This window comes from Cucurbita moschata, unplaced genomic scaffold, assembly GCF_002738365.1.
Source record: "Cucurbita moschata cultivar Rifu unplaced genomic scaffold, Cmos_1.0 Cmo_Scf00016, whole genome shotgun sequence".
NCBI lineage: Eukaryota > Viridiplantae > Streptophyta > Magnoliopsida > Cucurbitales > Cucurbitaceae > Cucurbita > Cucurbita moschata.
This window is the reverse complement of record NW_019268532.1, coordinates 4,634,447-4,659,600: the sequence shown is the minus strand read 5'-3', so window position 1 is coordinate 4,659,600 and position 25,154 is coordinate 4,634,447. Positions and strand designations below refer to the sequence as shown.

The window sequence follows — 25,154 nt, the reverse complement described above, 5'->3', positions numbered from 1 at the left end:
ACAAAATAATGCCAATTTTAGAAATATTCAAACACACTTCGTCTCCCTCGAAACGCGCACACACAGACACAGTCCCGATCAACCGTACATCACCCTCTGTTTCTATAATGCAATTTGCTTAGCTTTCTCCACAAGTCAACTTCCATGGCGCTTCTCGACAACCTTCAAAGCTCTCTACCTTCTTTATATATATATATATATGTATATACACTTCAATACAATCACACTGCCCTTCACCTGAGCCATGAAGTTCGGCAAGGAATTTCGCGCTCAAATGGTGCCGGAATGGCAAGCGGCGTACATGGATTACAATTTCCTCAAAACTCTTTTGAAAGAGATTCAGAGATTCAAGCTCACAAATGACCTTAATCTTCCTCCTCAATCCTCTGCCTTAAAGCGCAAGCTCACTCTCTACAGAGCCTTCAGCGGCCTCACTCATTCCTCTACTCCCATTTCCGATATCGAGAGGCAATCCATTCTCGTGACCTCTAAGCACGAGAATGACTCCAAGAGTTACAAGACCACGTTCCTCATGACCGCCGATCAAGGCTCCGAGTACGAACTCGTCTATTTCAGGAGGCTTGATGATGAGTTTAATAAGGTCGAGAAGTTCTATAGCTCCAAGGTGGAGGAGGTTATGAAGGAAGCTGAGATGTTGGGGAGGCAGATGGATGCTCTGATTGCTTTCAGAGTTAGGGTTGAGAATCCGAAGGGTTTGGTTTTCGATATGCGTGAGAAGACTGTTGAGATTACTCGTCTTGCTTCCGGGATTGCTGCTTCTTCCGCTGTTTTATCGGCTTCCACTCCAAAAGGGGCAAAATCTGGAAGTGAGTTTTTCTTTTCATTTCTTTGATTCCGAGATTGTTCATGATTTGTTGAAACTAGATTATAATCGGTTAGATGATTCAATGATCTGATATTTTCCATTTATGAATGCTTTCAATGAGTTGATTAGTACTGGAAACTGAGTAGAAATTGAGTAGAAACTGAGTAGAAACTGTTGTAATGTATGTTTGGGTGAGCAGAGAGGCATCATGTGGGCATGGAGATAATAGAAGAAGATGGGGCAGCCAAGCTTGGGAAAATAGATGAGTCGAACGAATGTGTGGACGACATCGAGACGAAATTGGTAGATAAAAAGGATGAAGAAGATAAGTCCAGTAGAAGAAAGGGTGTTGGTGTTAGACCACCTCCATTAGAAGTTCTTGATCTTGTCAAAATCAATAATCCCATTGAAACACCTCGTTCTACCATCAAGGGCTTCCTTAAGTTCCCTCAAAACTCTGAACTCCAGTTCAGTAGAGACAATCTCAAGAAAGTTGAAGAACAGCTCAAGCAGGCCTTCTCTGTGTTTTACCAGAAACTTAGGCTTCTGAAGAGCTTCAGGTAACCTCTTATCTTCCTCTTTGATCCGTTCTCTCAATGCTCTAATTCCTAATCGTTTCTCATTGATGCAATTCACTCAGCTTCTTGAATACACTCGCCTTCTCCAAGATCATGAAGAAATATGACAAGGTATTTCATTGAACATATCATCACAAATGCTTCCTTCCTTCCTTCTTTCTTATGTCTTTGTTATTTGATTGCAGATTACAGCAAGAGATGCGTCAAAAACATACATGGAAGTGGTAGATAGTTCATACCTTGGAAGCTCAGATGATGTGAGATATTTTAAATTCAACTAGTTCTTCAATGGTTTTTCTTCAATACTAATATACTAAATGCCACGGCAGGTTTCCAAGTTAATGGAGAGGGTAGAGAATACATTCATCAAACATTTCTGCAATGCCAATCGCAGCCAAGGGATGAATATTTTACGACCCAAAGCAAAGAGAGAGAGACACAGGACAACATTTTCCATGGGTAACTCAAACTGCTCGGATTAACTCATTACTTAGGGATACACCTTTTTACTGAACACTAAACATTTTTGCAGGTTTTCTAGCTGGCTGTTCTACAGCTCTTGTTTTAGCACTCATCTTAATTGTACGTGCCCGGCATCTTGTGAATAGCGACGGAAGCAAAGAGTACATGGAAACTATGTTTCCTCTTTACAGGTAACTACAACTCAACGTCATATTAACACATTCTCAATCTTAAACTTGGTTTGACATGTGAACTCTGATATGTTATGTTTTGCAGCTTGTTTGGATTGGTTGTTCTGCATTTGATTATGTACGCAGCCAACATATACTTTTGGAGACGATATCGAGTGAATTATTCCTTCATATTTGGTTTCAAGGAAGGAAATGAGTTGGGGTATCGTCAAGTTCTCCTTATTGGTTTTGGTCTAGCTGTTCTTGGACTAGGCTCAGTCCTCTCGAACCTTGACATGCAAATGGACGAAAGAACAAAAGATTTCAAAGCATTTACAGAACTTCTGCCTCTGTTTGCGGTTATTGTAAGATTTTCACACTAACCTTCTCAAGTGCTTCTAATTTTGCATGTATAGTAGGGCCTAATCAAACTCTTCATGTGCAGCTTGTAACTGCAATACTTATCTGCCCGCTTAACATCATATATCGCTCAAGTCGTTTCTTCCTCCTCACATGTCTGTTTCACTGCATCTGTGCTCCGCTCTACAAGGTAAATTACGACGTCCATAATGTATACATACGTAAGCTCGGAGATACTGAAGTTGCTGTTGTAATTTTGAACTAAAACAAATGTGTTGTTTCAGGTGGTGCTCCCTGACTTTTTCTTAGCTGATCAGTTAACAAGCCAGGTGGAAGCACTCAGAAGTTTGGAATTTTACATTTGCTATTATGGTTGGGGAGATTACAGAATGAGAAAAACCACGTGCAAGGCCAACGCTGTATTCCAAACCTTCAGTTTCATTGTTGCCGTTATTCCATACTGGGCACGCCTTCAACAGGTACTCCAATCTTGCCATAAGATCTTAGCATTGTAGAAAAAACACAAGGAACTGTCACAGGCTATCTGAACGTAGTCGTTTCGAGTTTAATATCGTTTATTCTTTTGTAATATTGCAGTGTCTTCGTCGGCTGTATGATGAGAAGGATAAAATGCAGGCCCTGAATGGATTGAAATACTCGTTTGCTATCGCTGCTGTTTGCTTCAGGACAGCATACAGTCTGAATGAAAGAATGTATGTTTGGCGTATACTATCTTGGGTATTTTCAGTGATAGCAGCCGTGTCGGGCACGTACTGGGACCTTGTCTATGACTGGGGGCTTCTGCAACGCCATTCGAAGAATCGCTGGTTGAGAGACAAGCTCCTTATACCTCAAAAGAGCGTATATTTTGTTGCTATGGTGAGTAATATAATATAATCAATGAGAAAACAAGAATACATCTCTGTTTAAATGTTGCGTTTTTGGCGACTTCTAAAGAAAACGAAAACGAAAACGTTGCAGGCATTGAATGTGGTGCTGAGACTTGCTTGGATGCAAACTGTGTTGAGGTTCAATTTCTCATTCTTGCACAAACAAGGCATGATTGCAATTGTTGCAAGCTTAGAGATCATTCGTCGTGGCATATGGAACTTCTTCAGGTAAACAGTTCACAGAATTTAAACTTTCATAGTCTATCATGATTATGTTAAACAAAAAAGACTGATACAATATTGAAAATAATGGTACAGGATTGAAAATGAACATCTCAACAATGTTGGAAAATATAGAGCCTTCAAATCAGTGCCTCTACCTTTTAACTATGACGAAGATGATAAAGATGACTGAGTGCTGATTCAGCTTGAATTTAGAACACATCTTCATCACCCTTTTCTCTTTTTTTTTGTATTTATTTTATTTTAACTTTGTGATCTGGGTAGCAAAGAAAGAAAAAAGAACCGAGTTAGATGAGAAATGCATAAAAGAAAGGAAAGAAAGACAATCCGATTGCTATCGTTTTCTTGCTTAGTCATCGAAAAAAAAGTTGGGCGACCGGTTTGGGTATGTAAGCATATGAATAAATTTGATATCCATTTTGAAGAAAAAATGTCCTTTTGGCAGACGTGGTGATCTTTCAGTTTATACAGAAATAGTATATTGATGTTACTTCTACTAAACGTATCATTTTAAAGAGGGAAACACAAACTAAACCTAGGACATCAACTTTTAAGTTTAGTATAACTTGATTAAGTTGTCATGTCTACATGCAAGAAGATATATAATGAGTTTGTATAATAAGATTGAATAATAAAATATTTAAGCTAATTGTATATGTTTGTTAATTGAGAAAATTACTATTTTACCTTATGATCATATATGATTCGATGTTGATCATAAGTGAGTTATGAACTTTTGATTACGAGGGTTTGTCCTTTGATTTGTACGAGTGATAATGGTTTTTTTTATATCCAATTCAATATGTCAAACATTTTTAAAATTTGACCAAACAGGGAACTCGAAAAATAATCTTATGAGATAAAATTCATTCATTTCCATGCATACAATGACACTAGATGAGTATTTCTCTTCCATGGTAATTTTGAGACTTAAAAGGGACTCCACCTTCTCACTAGCCCAAGAATGACTTAGTCTATGACTATATCATAAACAAATTATCATTAGAAAATGAGAGGTGTTTAAGGTAAAAAAAAATGTAATTACAAGAGTAAAACAAACTTTTGATCCAACTGTAATTTCAATTCTGGAACGAAAGGTGGCAAATAAAGGTAAGATGAAAGTAAATAAAACAAAAGTAAAAGTATGGTAAAAGTTTGTGCAACATCCCAATTAAAAACATATTGAAAACAATTAAAAACCGATAGGATTCAAGGTTTATTACAAATTGGGGTCTAGGGATCGATATACAACTTTAAATACTTCAAATACACAAAAGACCCAAAATTATACAACTTTAAATACTTCAAATACACAAAAGACCCAAAATTCACAGACTCTCTCTAGTGGGGACAGTATGGTGTGTGTTATCCTACTCGTCATCCATGGGAGGTTCCATGGGAGGTTCGCTGGAGAACTCATCTCATAGGATCATATATTCACTGAAAGCTTGGGGAGCAACTCCTTGTGTGTGCTATCTTCAATGACTATGCGCGTGATCCACGTCCCACCATAGAATGAATCTACACTATTTGTATGATCCACGTCCCACCATTAGAAGGATTTACACTATTCGCATGATCCACGTCCCGCCACTAGATGAATCTACATTACGCACGTGATCCACGTCCCACCATTAGACGAATTTACATTACGCACGTGATCCACATCCCACCACTGGATGGATCTACACTACAGGGTAATCCAACTTAACTATCAAGTAACACAACCCTAACCGACCCCACGCCTGGCTTAACAATATAGATATCGAAGTAGAACTCGACGGTACAGGTATCAAAGTGGAAAGGGTAACAGAGACTCTTAACGGTTTCGTTGAACTTGTGACATCAATACATATTGCTAACCATATGAAGAGCTACATTTGTCATTCCTGGATGTCGTGGAGGTTTACTAGGTTATTAAGGACGTTTAGGCAGTTTGAATCTTATCTCTCGTTTTTAGGACGTTTGGGGTTAGCTTCTCGGTACTAATCCAATCTTGAGATGCACATGAGTTTAAACCTCATATCGCTCTCGATCCAAGGGTGTAATGTCGACTGAAAAAAGTACTGACCTAGGTCATTATGTAAACCGCACTAGCTATTGCGCCCTAATCTTAACTTAGCTCACTTGTACATGCTTTGCTAGAGAGATTGCCCTCTCGATCACCTAGAGCATGGTTTACATAATTTAGAAATTCGTGCAAGCTAATTAGGGAGATCTTATCGATCACCTAAAGCACGGAAAACATTAACTAAAACATTCATGAAAACGAAACCAAGCCCTCACATGCATGAGTTCATAACTCCATTAAGATCATGTCGCATATGATCATCATGTGAATATTAATATTCTCAATTAACGAATTTATAAAGAGAGATTAAATATTTCTCGGTCCAGTCTTATACAAACTCATTGTATATGATACCCCCAATTACATGTCTCCACATGAACGATTTGGATCAAATCATTTGTACCAATTACAAAGTAGGCCGTACCAATAGTCTTACTAGGATAAGGCACCCAACCTTATCCATATACTATAAATTCTTTAGATTATTACTTGAACATGATCCTCTTATATATCAACTATATACTATTCAAGATTACATTAATAACCTTGGATTTTCATACCATGGATAACAATTAAATTACAAATAAAATAATAAAGATTATTGTTAAAAACTAAATAATTAATTATGAGACTTTAGGATAGAAATCTCAACATTGCTACCATAGTATCAGACCTTCGTGGGGCTAAGGACCTCTCGTGTCTTCCCACCATATCTTTATGTGCTTCTACAATATAAACAACGCACATGACACCTTCTGATCATTTGGATAGTTCATCAACCGAAAAATTATCTCCATCAACGACAGTCGTAGTTGTGCCACCGTCGAATCATCCAAGGTCCCGTTAAAGGTACGAGGGTCGTACCTTCTAAAATCCCATAGGTACCTTGCCTAGCACACTAACATCTTATTATTGGCCTATCGGGTGGCCGCCACGATTTGCATCACGTTCTGAAATGCCTCTCGTATCAGGGTCGTTATGGGGTCTACTCCAGCTATAGGCGCTGCTAGGGGTGGCACTTCTGCATCAATTCGAGTCACCGATCCCTCTCAAATTGGACTTCTTCTACCCCTATCACATTCTCTTGCCGGAGGTCATCCTCCTCTAAGTCCTCTTCCACGTCCTCTTGGTGGCATGATATATAACCAACATATAATCTATTAAGTGTACAACCCTCAACATATAAGCATACCATATATATCATTATATCACACATGATTCAAACATCAATAGCATTCACATAACCATTTATTATCTTTTGTATGGCATACCTGACGACAACAGTGCATCAGTAGTGTGGCCATGGAAACATGTTGAGCCTACCTCGTAGGATGGTCTACATAATCTATAAACTTAGGCTCTGATACCAACTATACTGATCTTATTTTTCACTATAATAAAGTCGCTACTACATGCACGACATGACCAATGCATGCGAAAAACTTTCATTTAAAATATCTCACAAAAGATGCCCTAGACTTAACATTTAAAGATAAATTCTTTAAAACAATGTACTCATAAATAAAAAAGCAGAAAATCAACGACATAAATTAAATAAAATAAACCAAACTTTGAACTAACCTATGGGCTACTAAGCAGAAATAAATGCGACTGCCCTAACTCTAGGTCCATGGCCATCATCGCGACACTGTTTTTCGGATTGGGTGTCTTACCCTTACCTAAAAGATAAAAGTAGCACATGATTTAAGTATTTTAAGAAATACTTAGTAAATAATCTCACTCTTCGAGTTGGAAAATACAAACACATGCAATGTGGTGGGACATATCCTTTCAAAAGCATCATAGCATGGCCTAAGGAATTTTTTTAAACCTGACAAGGTTGCATGTGTAGTACTTTCCTACACACGACCGATGCACGTGTACATGGGCCCACCAGGGGGGCTCGCGTACCCCTTGGTTCTGCTCGGGCTAGCACTTGCTAACGGACTGCCAGACACTAGGGAGGAAAAGGGTCTACATAAAATCATAGCAAACATAAATTTCATATGGTATGCATCCCTACTAATCATAACGGAGAAGTATTCTGATGCATATGAAGCACAAAAATGCATGAGGTCCACGTAGCTTACAATCATGACATAAATTTTTTATGCAAATCAAACCATTCATTTATAAAATAATGAATCTATGAATTGTGCTTATATAATTCATGTCAAATCTATTGTAAGAACATAGCTTACATGGCCTGGTGTATAGAGGTTTATGTATCATGTCAATAACATAACATATCACCACAAAATGGAATAGTCACACTATAACATATCTTATAAACATGACATAGCATAATATAACATAACATAACATAAAAATCATAATTATGACACGTGCAAAGGTCACAAGACATGCATTGTCATACATAATACAATTCATCCAACCAAGCCAACAGTAGAGCTACTTACTTGGTTGGCCTAGGGCAGCGTTGTGAGATCCCACATTGATTGGAGAGGAGAACAAGACAATCCTTATCAAGGTGTGGAAACCTCTCCTTAGTTGACGCATTTTAAATCGTGAGGCTGACAGCGATAAGTAACGAACCAAAACAGACAATATCTGCTAGCGGTGGACTTGAGTTGTTAAAGATGGTATGAGAGTCAAACACCAGGCGGTGTACTAGCGAGGACGTTGGGCCCCCAAGAGGGTGAATTTTGTCGGTGTGCCAGTGAGGGCATTGGATCCCCTAGGGAGGCAAATTGTGAGATTCCACATCAATTGGAGAGGGAAACGAAACATTCCTTATGAGGGTGTGAAACATCTCCCTAGTAAACACGTTTTAAAGTCGTGAGATTAACGACGATATGTAATGAGCCAAAGCGGACAATATCTATTAGTGGTGGGCTTGGGTTGTTACACGTGTCACTAACAATCCTAAAGTTGTTTCAAATCTGATTTCAATTCTATATGACCTACGATACCGAGTTAGGACATGATATACAATTTAATTTATCCAATCGTGTCAACTAATTCATTTTCTAGTTAAAAAGTGACTTACATGGACCAAATAAAGGCCATATTGACCTCAATGGGTCCCAAAAGCGTCATAAACAACTTTAGAATGGTCCAACATGTTAGGATCTATTGGGATTTATGTCATAAACCTCCTAATTAATTATTTAATTTTTAATAATAGTTTTTATTATTTTATTTGCAATTTAATATTATCTATGGTATGAAAATTCAAAGTTATTAATGTAATCTTGAACATTATGTAGTTTGACATACAAAAGGATTGTATTCAGTATTCAAGTAATAACCTAAAGGGTCTATAGTATATGGATAAGGTTGGGTGTCTTATCCCAGTAAAACTATTGATACGACCTACTTTGTAATCGTTACAAATAATTTGATTCAAATCATTCATGTGATGTGAAGACATGTAATTGGGGGTATCCTATAGAATGAGTTTGTATTAGATTTGACAAGAAATATTTAGTCTCTATTTATAAATCCGTTAATTGAGAAGATTAATATTTCCCATGATGATCATATGCAACTTGATCTTAGTTCTAAGTGAGTTATGAACTTCTACGTGTGAGGGCTTGTCCTCTATTTTGCATGGGTAAGAAGACTCTCGATTCAATATGCCTACTATTTTGGGGACGGGCTAAATAGGGGGTTGGGAACATAATATCATGAGATGGAGCTCACTCATCTCCATAGAAGAAAAGTAGATGCGTTGTTCTCTTAAGTACTTATTTCGGACTTGAACAATGGGCCTCACTCTCTCATTGGCTAGAAGGGGCTGGGTTTATGATTGGATCATAAACAAATTGTTCATTAAAAAATCAGTGATACTTAAGGTGAAAGATGTAATTACAGGGGTGAAACTTAGCTTCTCAATTCTCTTTTGTTGTCGTTGTTGTGAAAAGAGCATACATCTCAAGAGTATTTATATCGGACAAATCACTAACTAGCTCTCTAAACTTTCTCATCAAGTTAAGAACTACTAACGATCTTCCATAATTAAAAAATTTACTAATTGAAGCACAAAAGTTCGTCCACAATTTAATAATAGTACAAATTCTTCTATAATTACTCCATAATTTAGTAACTACTACCAATTCTTCTATAGTTACTCTATAAATTAGTAATTTATTCTACCGAATCTACTAAAAAATTTCTTAAACCTACTTTATAAGTTAGTAACTTATTCTATTAAGTCAAGTTTATTAGCTCACAATTTTGAGGTTGAGGGGTCAAATCCATAAATTAGTAATTTATTCTACCGAGTCTACTAAAAAATTTCTTAAAGCTGCTCTATAAGTTAATAACTTATTGTATTAAGTCAAGTTTATTAGCTCACAGTCCAGAGGTGGAGATGTCATAATCTAAATTTTGACCTGGTCTTATAAGTACTTTTTTGTGATGAAGATATAAATTATGTGACCTGTATTCATGATATAGCTATTGGCGGGAACTAATAAATTGCGACAATCAACTTTTGGTTGGCTGCCAATTTGTGGAATTTCAGGTTCCCCACACCCAAAATCTTCACTCACTCTCCACCTGCTACAACCAATATACTCAAAAAGTACGCATAAAATAATTCTTTCTTTGCATTTCTAATCTAACAGATTGAACACCGCAAGTTTTTGCAAAATTGCTATACATATTACAACAAATAAATAAACACATTTCAAACATTCTGAATCATCACTCACTCATCTTTGTCATCTTCATCGTAGTTGAAAGGCAAAGGCACTGATTTGAACGCTCTGTATTTTCCAACATTGTTCAAATGCTCGTTTTCAATCCTGTATCATAATCAAAAACATATTTATATACGTACATTACCCTTCAACAGAAACATGATATACAATCAAAGTTCAAATACCTGAAGAAGTTCCATATCCCTCGACGAATGATCTCTAAGCTAGCCACGATCGTAATCAACCCTTCTCTGTGCAAGAATGAGACTTGGAAGTTCAACACAGTTTGCATCCAAGCAAGTCTCAGCACCACGTTCAAAGCCTGCAATGTTGTCATTTACTTTTAGAAATGGCCAAAAACAACACAATTGTTTTCTGGTTGAGTATGTCACTCACCATAGCAATGAAGTATATGCTCTTTTGAGGGACCAGGAGTTTGTCTCTCAACCAGCGGTTCTTCGAATGGCGTTGCAGAAGCCCCCAGTCAATGACGAGGTCCCAGTACGTGCCCGACACGGCTGCTATCACTGAAAATATCCAAGCTAGTACATACCAAACATACAAGCTTTTATTCAGACTGTATGCTGTCCTGAAGCAAACAGCAGCTATAGCAAACGAGTATTTCAATCCATTCAGGGCGTGCATTTTATCCTTCTCTTCATACAGCCGACGAAGACACTGCAAAATTACAAAAGAATAAATGATATTAAGCTCGAAACGTCTATGTTCAGATAGCCTGTGAGAGTTCCTTGTGTTTTTTCTACAATGCTAAGATATTATGGCAAGATTGGAGTACCTGTTGAAGGCGTGCCCAGTATGGAATAACGGCAACAATGAAACTGAAGGTTTGGAATACAGCGCTGGCCTTGCAAGTGTTTACTCTAATTCTGTAATCTCCCCACCCATAATAGCAAATGTAAAATTCCAAACTTCTGAGTGCTTGGACCTGGCTTGTTAACTGATCAGCTAAGAAGAAGTCAGGGAGCACCACCTGAAACAACGCATTTGTTTTAGTTCAAAATTACAACAGGAACTTCAGTATCTCCGAGCTTATATATACATTATGGACGTCGTAATTTACCTTGTAGAGCGGAGCACAAATGCAGTGAAACAGACAAGTGAGGAAGAAGAAACGACTCGAGCGATATATGATGTTAAGCGGGCAGATAAGTATTGCAGTTACAAGCTGCAGAAGGAAACAAAGGGAGTTTAATTAGCATTATGGCATATGCAAAATTAAGACAACTTGAGAAGGTTAAGGTGAAAATCTTACAATAACCGCAAACAGAGGCAGAAGTTCTGTAAATGCTTTGAAATCTTTTGTTCTTGGGTCCATTTCCATGTCAAGGTTTGAGAGGACTGAGCCTAGACCAAGAACAGCTAGAGCAAAAGCAATAAGGAGAACTTGACGATACCCCAACTCATTTCCTTCCTTGAAACCAAATATGAAGGAATAATTCACTCGATATTGCCTCCAATAGTATATGTTGGCTGCGTACATAACCAAATGCAGAACAACAAATCCAAACAAGCTGCATAACATATCAGAGTTCACATATCAACCAATAGAACAGAATAAAGTTCATTACTCAGTAAAGAATGAGAATGTGTAAACAGATTGCAATATGAGTGTAGATTTGTTGTTACCTGTAAAGGGGAAACATGGTTTCCATGTACTTTGTGCTTCCTCTGCTATCCATGATATGGCGAGCACGGATAATTAAAATGAGGGCTAAAACAAGAGCTGCAGAACAGCCAGCTAGAAAACCTGCAAATCATTTGAGTTCAACCTAAACATAAGCTTAAGTGGTACAACAACAAATCATGATTGAAAATCAGAGCAGTTTGAGTTACCCATGGAAAATGTTGTTCTATGTCTCTCTCTCTTGGCTTTGGGTCTTAAAATACTCATCGCTTTGCTGCGGTTGGCGTTGCAGAAATGTTTGATGAATGTGTTCTCAACTCTCTCCATTAACTTGGCAACCTGTAATGGCATTTAGTATATCAGAGAACTTGAAAGGAATAGTTGAATTTAAAATGCCAGAAAAGCTATATCTCACATCATCTGAACTTCCAAGGTAAGAACTATCCACCATTTTCATGTATGCTTTTGATGCGTCTCTTGATGTAATCTGCAATCAAATAACAAATACATAAGAAATAAGGAAGAAAGGAAGGAAGCATTTGTGATGAAATGTTCAGTGAAATACCTTGTCGTATTTCTTCATGATCTTGGAGAAGGCGAGTGTATTCAAGAAGCTGAGTAAATTGCATCAATCAGAAACGATTAGAAATTGGAGCACTGAAAGAACGGATCAAAGAAGAAGATAAGAAGTTTTACCTGAAGCTCTTCAGAAGCCTAAGTTTCTGGTAAAACACAGAGAAGGCCTGCTTGAGCTGTTCTTCAACTTTCTTGAGATTGTCTCTGCTGAAACGTAGGTCGGAGTTTTGAGGGAACTTAAGGAAGCCCTTGATGGTAGAACGAGGTGTTTCAATGGGATTATTGATTTTGACACGATCAAGAACATCTAATGGAGGGGGTCTGACGCCCTTGGCTTTGCTTGAATTATCTTCTACAACCTTTTTATTTCTCGATTTCATGTCGATTTCATTCCCATCTTCATTGGATTCATCAGATTGACCAAGCTCACCAGCCCCACCTTCTTCTATTATCTCCATGGCCATGTGAGGCCTCTCTGCTCATCAACAATACATTCATACAGTTTTTACTTCATCAAATCCATGAAGAAATGAAGATCAGATCAGATCATCAACAAACGTAAACATGAACAAAATACATTCAAACATTTTCTACTTCATCAAATCCATGAAAAATTGAAGAGCAGAACAGATCATCAATAAACGTAAACATGAACAGAATACATTCAAATAGTTTTTACTTCATCAAATCCATGAAAAATTGAAGAGCAGAGCAGATCATCAACAAACGTAAACATGAACAAAATACATTCAAACAGTTTTTACTTCATCAAATCCATGAGAAATTGAAGATCAGATAGCATTCAGAAATCAATGAAATGAAATGAACAAAATAGCATTCAGAAATCAACGAAATGAAATGAAAAACTCACTTCCAGATTTGGCTCCTTTAGGCGTGGAAGCGGATAAAGCAGCGGAAGAAGCCGCAATCCCGGAAGCAAGACGAGTGATCTCCACAGTCTTCTCAGAAATATCGAAAACCAAACCCTGAGGATTCTCAACCTTAACTCTGAAGGCAATCAGAGCATCCATCTGCTTATTCAACATCTCCGCTTCCTTCATAACCTCCTCCACCTTAGATTTATAGAACTTATTCACTTTATTAAGCTCATCATCCAGCCTCCTGAAGTAGACGAGTTCGTACTCCCCTCCTTCATCGGCGGCCATGAGGAAAGTGGTCTTGTAACTGTGGGAGCCATTCTCGTGCGCAGAGTTGACGAGAATGGCCTGGCTCTCGATATCGGAAGTGGGAGTAGAGGAATGAGTGAGGCCGCTGAAGGCTCTGTAGAGAGTGAGCTTGCGCTTCAAGCCGGAAGGGTGAGGGGTGTGAGGAGGGCCACTTCTGAGCTTGAATCGTTGAATCTCTTTGAGAAGAGTTTTGAGGAAACCGTAATCCATGTAAGCCTCGTGCCATTCGGGCACCATTTGGGCGGTGAATTCCTTGCCGAACTTCATGGAGATTGCACGGAGAGCAACGCGAAGGGACTAGGCGGCGTGTTTTCAGTTGAGGGAAGGAAGAAAAGGGAGGGAGAAAGTGGGAAGATTAAGAGGAAGTGGAGATGTATTTATAGAAAGGAGAAAAGAGAGCATTTCAAAGAAATGAACAATGGCGTGCTGCCATGGAAGCTTCGGAGAGAGAGGGAGATTTGAAAGAAAAAAAAAATAATAATAAAGCAGCAGCCTAGTCAGCTACTAGATGTCACAAATTTTTCATTCTCCCTCCAAAATTTACACGTATGTATGTGTATGTGTGTATGCATGCGAGATGGAATTGGAAGCAGAAATAGAACGGGGAATATAATCATGTCCCCAAGTTCGTTTAGAGAATATGTATGCATGTATATATGTATGCGGGACATAATTGGAAGCAGGGATAGAATGGGGGAGACAACCCTCTCTCCGACTTTGTTTACAGAGTATGTAGGTATGTATGTATGTATGTGAGCAGGACAGAATTAGGAACAGAGATAGAATGGGAGAATATAATCATGTTCGAACTTTGTTTAGAGAGCATGTACGTACGTACGTACACATGTGAGCAAGACAGAATTGAGAACAAAGATAGAAGGGGGGATATAATCCTGTCCCTGACTTTGTTTAGAGAGTATGTATGTATGTGAGCGGGACAAAATTAGGAACAAAGATAGAATTGGGGAATATAATCATGTTTCGACTTTCGTTAGAGAGTATGTATGTATTTGTGTATGTATGTGAGCGGGACAGAATTGGGAGCAGAGAGAATGAGAATATAATCCTGTGCGGTTTAGTGTGTAGGAGTGGAAATAAATCTCTCCTTAGTCCGGCTTCATTTATTTTTTTTATTTTTTTTACCTTTGTTGAGGTAAGTCTCTCCAAAACTTGAGCTTTAACATCTATCCATTAATAATTGAAAGGAGACTTTTAAGCGGAAGAAAAGTAAATATTAAAAAATAGAAGAATAAGAAAAAAGGGTTGAATTCAAATATAGGAATTGGTCACGTTCATTTTTTGAAATTTAATTTTTATTTTAATGTAGGGGTAATTTTAATTGGATTAGGTGAAGTTAGGTAAAGCAAAAATGGACGTATGGCTTTGGTGCCTGATATTAAAATTATAATTAATAATGTATTGAGAAGAAAAGTCTGTTCAATGATGGTGGGTTTGAGTTTTATTTTATTTTTTTTAATTCAGCAAATTATTAACATGTCTCGCAACACGTGTTTCCGAATAATTAACAATAACGGCAATGAAAATGAATCTCAAGGAGTAAAATAAATCAGCTTAATCTCTATTTATAATCAAATAAATAAATTACAAGTAATAAATGGAAATAACAATATTTTTACTATATCTAAATATTTTTAACCCACAATACTTTTATCTTTTTTTTTTTCTTTGAAATTATATAATAATAATAATAATAATAATAATAATAATAATAATAATAATAATAATAATAATAATAATAATAGCGAAATAAGAAATTTATTAATATATTTGCAAATTGAAACAATTAACATGAAAATTAAATTTATCAATGAAGAATATTTTGTTTTTCTAGAATGAATTAATCATTGATTAATATATCATTTAAAAAATTAAAATTGGAACAAAATGAAGACGAAGGTTTCAACCCAATTGTTAATATTTAAAAAAGACTCTTTTTTTTTTAAGATAATAAAATAAAAGAGTTTTCAACTTTGAAAAAATAAATGTATATTTAATATTCTTAAGACCTAAATGAATAAAAAAAAAGGGTAATTTAATAAATACACTTCAATGAAATACAATATAATTTATTTAAAATAATGAATATATTTTTAATTTAGATGAAATTTTGATGATATTTTTCTATTGTTTAATTAAAATTTTAATAAATAGTGAATTTTTAAAATTTAAATTCTAAAAATAGAATGGTTTATTACAAATTTAGTATAGAAAAAAAAACTAAAAAGGAAAGAGGCACATTGTTTTGGAATGCGGTTTACGACAACAGTATTCGTACGACAAGTCGTTCTGACAGGCGAAGGTCAATTTGGTAATCTAAATTATTGCTCCATTGTTGTTTTTGTCGGCTTGACAAGTCAGGACGCAGCCATTAATGTGGGTCCCAATATATAATGTTTTATTTTTTTAAAAAATAATTTATTAATTCAATTAATTTATATAGAAACATTTATTTATGAAATGTTAATTCATTGTTTTGTTATTAACGTATAATTGAATAATATTTAAGAAATTAAAAGGGATGATTTTATTTTTTAAAAAATATTTATAGTGGATAATTAAACGTAGCTTGTTTTGACTTGGTCCAACTCATATTTTGAGTACCCAATTTTGACCATTTTTACTTGGATTTTATTATTATTATTATTATTATATATATACATATATATATATATATATATATATATATATAAATTTCATTAGAGTAATATTTCCGACAGTGTTTGGAAGTTAGCTTTTTGTCTTTTAAGGAGGAAAAAAACATTGTTAGAAATTCATGTGACCCTTAGGATAAGGATAAAAAGGCTAACAACGACCAAGACATGCATGGAAGATCTAGAGATAGGGATACAATTTTTAACCACACAAAAGATCAAAATTTATAGACGGGTTGATGTTCTAGGACGACCCCCTATATGACTACGAAGGTCTCGAACGCTCCCTCACTTCGACTAGCAACTAGTGAACACTTGAAAAAGAAATATTGAATGTAGTGAGTATAAAAAATATTTAATAAGCAGTTTACTTGTAAGCTCCTATCGTATCCAAAACCTGATAAGTTATCACTTGGTTTTTTTCATGGAGGCTCTATTTGAGTTTCTGGAAATGCCACGAAGTTTTGAGTAGTTTCTCTTAATCATCATAGAGAAAATCATGGCCTGGAATTGTTCATGTGGTTCTAGCACTATTGATCTACTAGATGACGTGTCTCATTTTTGGGTGAACTAACTTTTCTAATCTTTAAACTTAATCAATCTGCATCGCTACAACAATATTGATACCGTGGGTTGAGGTGTGACCTCGTTATATCTATTTTGACAGTATGACATCAACTGATCTGAACATCATGATGGCGACCTTAACATGGGGTCATAAATTCACACTAAATCTAGGGGAGCAACCTCGTGAGTTGACCAACTACTAAGCTTAGTGGTGTGGTTTCTTGTCCATCTCAGACAGATTTACGACAATATGATCTTGTTCAGAAAGCTCGAGGTTGTTTCTACACATACTAGGGACACTTATCTTGAGCTAACTACCTACGTCGTCCTTATAATGCTCTCAAGACTGGTTACAAATTCTCAGCGTCGACCTTTAACATGTTTCTACATTTAATGGTAACTCAAGTAGTCTCATCACGCTATTCTATCTAGTTGATCTAAGTAAATCTCGAGGACACGAGTTCCTAATTATCTACAACTTGGTAGGGGCACTACTTAGTCCAACTTTGAAGTTTTATACCTACCCAAGGAAATATAAAGTGATCTTGGCCCTGGTCATATCATTCACACTGCTTGCAACTTGGTAAGTTTTATTAGTCATCTTTAGATATCATGGAAGCTTACTAGGTTATTAGAATGTCTAGATGGTTTAAATCTTAAACTCACATTTTTAAGACACTCGAGACTAGCTCCAGGAGCTAGTCTAATTTATGGGAGCACTATAGTCTTGACCACATATTGCTGCCCGCAATCCTAAGGTGTTCGATCTACTGAAAATCTTATGACATAGGTAAACGTGAAATTGTCCTAGCTGTAGCACCCTATTCTTAACTTCATACAATCATGCATGCTTTTTAGGTAGATAACCCTATCAATCAGTTAAATATACGGGAAACATTATCTACATGCAAGCTCAAGTGATCAATAATCTGGAGCATAGATCATAACATTCATCCTCTTTTCTAGCACAAGTAAAACGTTTCAAGAAGTGTACATCTTAAAAATCTCATTCAAAGGGTATTTTCAATAATTATTTTTCACAACATACATGCATGCTTATCCAAACGACTTTTCTAGCGAAAACCAGACAAATGAGAGTGAAATTGGGCACTCAACCGGAGGGCAGTCCATGTGCGAGAGCCCAAGCGTCTAAGGTTGGAGTAGTCGCGCCATCTGCTTGCTTGCGGTGTGTTGACTATTGATACCTTCTCCAAGCTCGTGGTTTGCGTTCAAACTCCCAACGTGACGAATTCGTACAGGTTGATCAGTATGTCCCTATCTTGCGTCAAGGGTCTCACTGAACCCATGCAGCAGTGGCTGGATTTTATTTTCCATGAAAGGTTGATGTATGTCCCTGTCTTGCGTCAACGGTCTCGCTGAACCCTTGCAGCAGTGGCTGTCTTCGATCCCTCTGCACGTGCTCTTGCTATTTAATTTTCTCGATTAATATGATTGTGACACGTGGCCTCCATATACCCAAAATCAGACTCGTTTACATATGGGCCCACCAAGCAGACTCGTATACATACCCCTTGAGTCTGCCTTCGTCCGGCAAAATGTGCTAATGCGTCGCCGAACAACACAGGTGAAAAGGCCCGTATGATATCATGACAAACATAAATATCAAATGTACGCATATGTAGTAACGTAACATAACGGGGAAGTACCCCGATGCACATAGCATAGCATTATGACGCATGTAGGGCTATAGGACATGCGTCATCATACATCACAATTTTTCTAACATCAACACTTATCTGGTTAGCTCAAGCTAGTGTCACTAATTTAACCTTAATGACAATTGGATTATGAACCCATGACATCACTTTCAAGTTCAAAGTTATGTAAAACTATTTATTTAAGATTGTATTCGAATAATAATAAATTGCAGATAAATAAAACTTTTTTTAACAAATTAATTTTTATTTTAACTACCCGACAATCAAACCTGAAAATTTTCGAGTTGGGTTGGTTATCAATCTAACCCACCCGAACTTTTGGGTTGAGTAAAAAAAAATCCCTCAACTCAAATTTCATACCATTTAGAGGTCACTTGTATCATAAGCCAGAAATACATAATTATAGAGGTACTGACTATTACCGACTTAAGTGCACACGTCCCCCAATTCATGTGATCTCGGTTAAACCCGATTCGACCTTAATTTGACCTAATTCAAAAAGGGGTCAAAGCTTAAGATAATCAAAGATAACCTGTTTTGACCAAGGTTTGTTTGAATACTTCCCAAACTCTTTTTCTCCAACTACGTGTTTAATAGACCAATTTCAACCCAAAAATGAGTATTATTGACTAATTAATTTGGGTTTAATGCTTATGACCTTTTCTATCATTCAAATCAATTAAACAAATCCAAACTGAATAATAATAATAATAATAAAACATAATTATAATTATTAAATAGCTTTCATATTTGTTTCCGTTAAAAATGGGAGATCTAGACAAGTTATAAAAATTATAATATAATTAAAGAGAGGGAAGGTTGAAATTGGTCGCATTGACCAAATCCACGTATATAAAATTAATTTAATTAATATTTTATTAACAATTGAATGGGTTGAATTAGAAAGGTATTATTTTTAATATATTTTTTATTGAATAGAAAATTCAAAATATCAGAAAAAATGCTTCAACGTCACCGCCGTACATACAAGCCACGTCTACATCCTTTCATTATCTTCCATTTATTATTATTATTATTATTATTTAAATTCTTAGGATTAGGATAATTATTTTATACAGAAATAGATAATTCTTTACTATTTATTTTGTGTAAATAGATTAGTGTATTTTAAAAATAATGTTCTATTATTTTTATTTATTTATTTATTTTGAAGAAAGATGTGAGAAATTCAATAAAAAATTATGAAGAAATTTATTTATTTATTTATTTTAAATACTGATCTTTTATAATTACATATTTTTTGTTTTTAAATTTTCAAATATGTTTTACTTTTAACAATTTTACGTTGGGTGACATCCTAGGATTTTTCGTAAGATACATGTGATTAAAGACAAAAATATGTTGGAATGATCCGTGTTGGTATATAGAAACTATCTTGAGAATATTTGCTGAAGTTACCGCATGGTAGTGAAAATTATCTATTTATAATCATTTAGATAATCAAATAAATTACAAATAATATGGAAAGAGTAATAAATGGATACAAGATATTTGTCTATAATAAAAGAGTAAATATGATTATTATGGTAAGTCTAATGGAAATCCAAGATCTAGATATTTGTCTATGATAAAGAGTCAAATATGATACATATGATCTAGATATTTGCCTATGATAAAGAGCCAAATATGATACATATGGTAAACCGTAATGGAAGATTAAATATCTTACAAGATATTTGTCTATAATAAATGGTCAGTCAACTATAATTTAAGGCTAAATATCTTTAACACATCTCATTTTAAAAAACAGGGAGTAAGTAATGTGATTATGTCGTAGTGAATCCGAATTTTGAATCATGAATATTTGATCACTAATATACGTTAATATAGGTACGATTCCTTAATTCTGGGGATATATGAAATAATAATTACAATTAGTAACGTGGAGGTTAATTTGCAAAACTTAAAATCAGGCGGTCATTATCTAAATTAATTTAATTAATTGTTAAAATAAAATGAAAATAGATTGGATATCATTATTTAATATAATTAATGATTTATAAATTGTAGGAAAAATATGTGTTCGTATTTCTAAAAAATAAAAATATAAAATATGGTAGGTCAAAATTAATTTAAAAGTTTAAAAAAAATATTTAGGTTTTATTTTAAAAAATTACACCATAAGGAAATCCAAAATATAAATACAAAAGTAAATAAATAAAAAATGAAATAAAAATAATAGATGAAAATCCGATCAAATTTGAATCGAAACAAAAACCAACAAACAACACCAAAATTAAATACAAAATGAATCTCATTACAAGATGATGTGTAATGATGCTGGTGCTATTCAAATTTATTACAAATGGAAATATGAGTTTAGGATATATTACAAACTGGAATATAAAAGAGTTGAAATATAAAAAACGAGTTGACGCTCTAGAACAACTCTCTCTATGATCTCGCAGCTCTAGAATGCTTCCCACATCGACCGACAACATGCGAACACTTGAAAAAGAAAGGTGAAAGAGGTGAGTATAAAAATACTTAGCAAGCAACCAACGTGTAGTCTCTCATTACTTCCTAATCCTAGTAGGTATCCACGAGCTTAACTATGGTCTAGTTTTTACTGCTATCTGAGCATTTGGAGCGCCTCGAAGTTTCGAGCAATTCTCTAGCTGCTCACAGACCCACTTTAGATTCAGAGGTAGTGGTTCACCCTTTCTTGACGTGTCGATCTACGTGTAACATCCCAAAAAATTGAAGGAAAGCCACCTATGCAAGACTCAAAGGATCTAAGGAAAGAAATGATGAGGATTAAGCAAGGAAAGGGGTCTTAGTAAGTCATTTCTAAACCCCTAAAAAGTAATCTTAAGAACTTAAGACCTTTGGAGAAGGATGGCCAATGAAAGTGTAAGCGAAAAAGGACGAAAATGACATTTTTCCAATTATCAAGGATATTTCTAGATTTTTAATTCCTTATCCAGAAGGAATTTTAAGATGATCAAGAAGGAATAAATGAACAACAAGAGATGGAGATTGTTTAGGAAAATTATGGATTTTTCGAGAATATAATAATAAAATATTCAAAAAAATGGTAAATTACCAAAATACCCTTGAAGTTAAGGATAATTACGGATTTGCCATTCTGCTAAAAAAACAGAACCTTCACAGTACCTTCTGCACAAAATCCTTCGAATCTCGACTCTCAACCGTTGGATCTCCTCCAAACTTGGATATATTCTAAAACACTCACGGATCATCACATCCAACGGCTAGGATTCAAAACCAAAGTCGGTGAGGCTCTGATCGGAGTAGATATTTTCGACGAATTTTCTAGAAAATCCAACCGACAATTCACAACGATTCTGGAGCTCCCAATGTCGGTTTAAGTTTCTCCTATAAATTCTGAAGTTGGGGCGATCGTTTGGAACAAGAATCGAGCAAGGTCGAGCTCCCAGTCGTTGACAATAAGTGTTTAGATTTTGGGTCTCCTACTCTCGGGTTTCTTCCAAATTCGAGAGCAATTCTCTACCATTTCCTTTCAAACTTGTTCCTATAGCTTCTAAACAAGATTACGCACAAGTCATATGAAGGAATAGAGTTCTGAAAGTGCCTAGAAACCATTCCCCCAATCCCATCCGCCACTAGAGAGCTTCAAGAAAAACTCAAAATTCCAATATGAGGATATACAAGTATTCTTCAAGCAAGGACGACCCCAATAGGTTTATTCACCTCCAAGGAATGTTTCCATAGAAGACCACGAAGAGAAATAACCTCAGGAACATTCCCAATTGAAGAAAATTCGTTTCGGGCTCAAATTGGAGGTAAGTGTCGAATTCCTATTTACAACCTCTTTTCCTTCAAATTAAGGATTCCTTTAGCTTCATAGGAAGAATTTGAGTAACTTTTCTGAAGGAATCGAGAGCTGAAACGTCGTAGAACAAGATACCCAAGAGATCGTAAATCGGAGGTGTCGGGTAACTTGCAGATCGAGAGTGGTTTCTCAAAATTAAGATCACACACTCAAAGTCATGCATCCAAACCAATACCTTTATCTTGAGGGGATAATAAGGAAGAGGTTTCGTGAAGAAATCGAGTCTCGAAAACCCTTAGAATCGGCTACTCAATAAGAAATCCTCTGTTTTTACTCCGACGAGAAATCATATTTTGGACGAATTTTGGAAGTGAATATCTTAGGCTACAATCCACAAAAAGGTACGAAGTCAATCCCTAGCTCTTCCTTGTAACACCATCCTTAAGTTTCATGAAGAAATCTAGGGGAGAAACGGCGTGATCGGAGCTGAGAAGGTCGAGTTTCAGACGGCGGCGCTATAGCCGGCCGCGTCTTCTTCCCGTCTGGAGGAAGAAGACAATGACGTGGCCTGTTCAGTTGAACCGGTTATGTCAACCCAAAACTCAACCTTCCCTCGGGTTTTCTCAATTTTAACCCCTTTTCAGACTAGTTCTCATGAAAAACTTTATGGTTCCAGAAAGTACACACAATAAGGAGTCTGTGGAAGGAAATTTGAGGTAATTAGGATACCAGAAGCTCAAGAACGGAGGTCCGAACGTCGATAACGAGGTAAGTAGCCACCTTGAACTTTTTGTTAAGAAATACTTGTAGGAATCGCTTGGATTTCCATATGAACCTTAAACCAAGTATGAACTAAGGATACATGAAAGAAAAACCATAGGAATCATGAGTTAAAGCCCTAAACCGATCAAATTATTTGGGAACTAGGTAACGTTAAAATAACTCACTAGATGAACTCCGCTACCTATGAAGTTTTAATGCTGAGCATATTATAGCATATTGAGGTTATATATATTGTTTGGTGGTCATTGGATAAGGATAAGGAGGTAAACCTAGAAATGGTGCAAAACGACCATAATGCCCCTAAGGATATCTACCTACGGTTCATAACCTAGATGACCTCCAAATGCTATGAAACCTTGAGGTAGAACTTATTTTATGACGTTTGATGATTTGGTGAAGTTTAAAAGCCATTGGAACACGTTAAGTAGCAAAACCAAGAATTAGGGGTAAAATGACTAAAATGCCCCTAGGACTACTTATGAGATTTCAAGGTCTATACGTGATCCGAACGATTTGCTACTTCTTATAAGGTCGATTATGAAGGACATGAAGATAAGTTTGAGGTTTCAAGTTGATTGGAGCAAGTTTGGAACCTAAACCAAGTTAGGACCCAAGAACCACTTAAAGGAAACACCATAAGACTCTAGACTCTTCTAGAACCCTCTAAGAACTCCCTAGGAATCTATGACCTTCTAGAACAACTCACACTAAGACGAGTTCATATGGTTACAAATACAAGTTACAACTTATACCTCAAGAAATTAAGGACCTTAGAAACTTACAAGATTAAGAACCAAGAACAACAACACACAAGCTTTACAACTACCCAAGTAAAAAGAATGGTAGGTACCACTTAAGGACAAAGGACCAAGGTTCCCAAACTCAGAAACTCAAGAATGCTAGGTAATACTCTAGTCATGTCCAAAGTGACCCATGACCTCCCACCAAGTGGTGCCCAAGAATTCCTCTTCTAGGTGGGATGCCTTGCACCATGTTTCCTTTGTAGGATGTCATGCCTCAAGTTTTCCTCATTTAGAAGAGATGCCCTGCAGACTTGCAGGATGTCATGTTCAAGTATGCACTGAGCAAGTGACCTTTATGGTCTATCAAGGGGAGTAGTCTAAGGTCACGGAGGAACAAGAAGAGAGTAAGTTACCTTAGCCACGAATCAAGAACCTCCTAAGACCCCCCACGGTAAGCATGCTCATGACTTAGACTACGCTACTTGGAACACATGAAGCTTTGAGCGTAGGTAAGCAGATTGTATTATAAGGCAAGCCATTGATGCAGTATTAAGACTACATCGCTTGGAACGTAAGAAGCCTTGGATGTAGGTTTTCAGACTATGCCGCTTGGAACGCATGAAGCCTTGGGCATAGGTTAAGTAGACTGTATTATAGGGCAAGCCCTTGATGCAGTATTAAGACTACATTGCTTGGAACGTAAGAAGCCTTGGATGTAGGTTTTCAGACTATGTCGCTTGGAACGCATAAAGTCTTGGGCATAGGTTAAGCAGACCGTATCGAAGGGCAAGCCCTAAGATGTGGTAAGACTACGTTGCTTGGAACGCATGAAGCCTTGGACGTAGGTTAAGGCTGTGTCGCTTGGAACGCATGAAGCCTTGGACACAGGATTGTCAGCTGCATGTCTAGTGGCGTAAATCCCAAGGGGAGTGTCTTGGAGAACGAACCAAGAATAGAACAAGAACCTAGAAAGTACCAAGAACAAGAGAAAGATCAAGGACTAGAACATGGATCAAGATCCTAGTTCTAAGGACAAGAATTAGGAATAAAGGACCAAGAACTAAAAACCTTAGTACTAAGTCCCTTGCAGGAAAACTAGACCAAGGTCTTCAAGATTGATCAAGATAAGAACCCCAAGCCAAGAACATGAACTAGAGGGCCTAAGTACCTACAACAAGAACAAGGACAAGGACAAGAGCATTAACAAGACAAGAACAAAGAATGTGGTACCCTAGCATATCAAGGACACAATTAAGA

General features: G+C 36.3%; 2 protein-coding genes across 2 annotated transcripts; one reads left to right on the top strand and one right to left on the bottom strand.

The window, feature by feature from the left end:
• Window positions 1-202: 202 nt before the first annotated feature.
• On the top strand, window positions 203-3,944 carry LOC111454060 (phosphate transporter PHO1 homolog 3-like). Its single transcript, XM_023095349.1, has 12 exons — window positions 203-827; window positions 1,026-1,386; window positions 1,467-1,515; window positions 1,590-1,661; window positions 1,734-1,863; window positions 1,937-2,057; window positions 2,143-2,401; window positions 2,482-2,586; window positions 2,681-2,875; window positions 2,994-3,275; window positions 3,378-3,514; window positions 3,605-3,944. Exons 1-12 carry the CDS (start codon window positions 245-247, stop codon window positions 3,699-3,701), a joined length of 2,391 nt encoding a protein of 796 aa, XP_022951117.1. The 5' UTR covers window positions 203-244; the 3' UTR covers window positions 3,702-3,944.
• A 6,209-nt stretch (window positions 3,945-10,153) lies between these two features.
• LOC111453976 (phosphate transporter PHO1 homolog 3-like) lies at window positions 10,154-14,017 on the bottom strand. Its single transcript, XM_023095232.1, has 12 exons — window positions 13,360-14,017; window positions 12,609-12,963; window positions 12,478-12,526; window positions 12,328-12,399; window positions 12,122-12,251; window positions 11,915-12,035; window positions 11,541-11,799; window positions 11,349-11,453; window positions 11,064-11,258; window positions 10,664-10,945; window positions 10,453-10,589; window positions 10,154-10,372 (listed from the first exon to the last, which is right to left on the bottom strand). Exons 1-12 carry the CDS (start codon window positions 13,940-13,942, stop codon window positions 10,276-10,278), a joined length of 2,385 nt encoding a protein of 794 aa, XP_022951000.1. The 5' UTR covers window positions 13,943-14,017; the 3' UTR covers window positions 10,154-10,275.
• Between the last annotated feature and the right edge of the window lie 11,137 nt (window positions 14,018-25,154).

Excerpts from the sequence above, each read along its gene's own strand:
- LOC111453976 (XM_023095232.1), bottom strand. The coding sequence starts at position 13,942 with ATGAAGTTCGGCAAGGAATTCACCGCCCAAATGGTGCCCGAATGGCAC. Across the intron at positions 11,259-11,348 it reads TTTGTGCTCCGCTCTACAAG|GTGGTGCTCCCTGACTTCTT; the intron begins GTAAATTACGAC and ends GCGTTGTTTCAG. Across the intron at positions 10,590-10,663 it reads GCATATACTTCATTGCTATG|GCTTTGAACGTGGTGCTGAG; the intron begins GTGAGTGACATA and ends ACAACATTGCAG.
- LOC111454060 (XM_023095349.1), top strand. The coding sequence starts at position 245 with ATGAAGTTCGGCAAGGAATTTCGCGCTCAAATGGTGCCGGAATGGCAA. Across the intron at positions 1,864-1,936 it reads CAGGACAACATTTTCCATGG|GTTTTCTAGCTGGCTGTTCT; the intron begins GTAACTCAAACT and ends ACATTTTTGCAG. Across the intron at positions 3,515-3,604 it reads GGCATATGGAACTTCTTCAG|GATTGAAAATGAACATCTCA; the intron begins GTAAACAGTTCA and ends ATAATGGTACAG.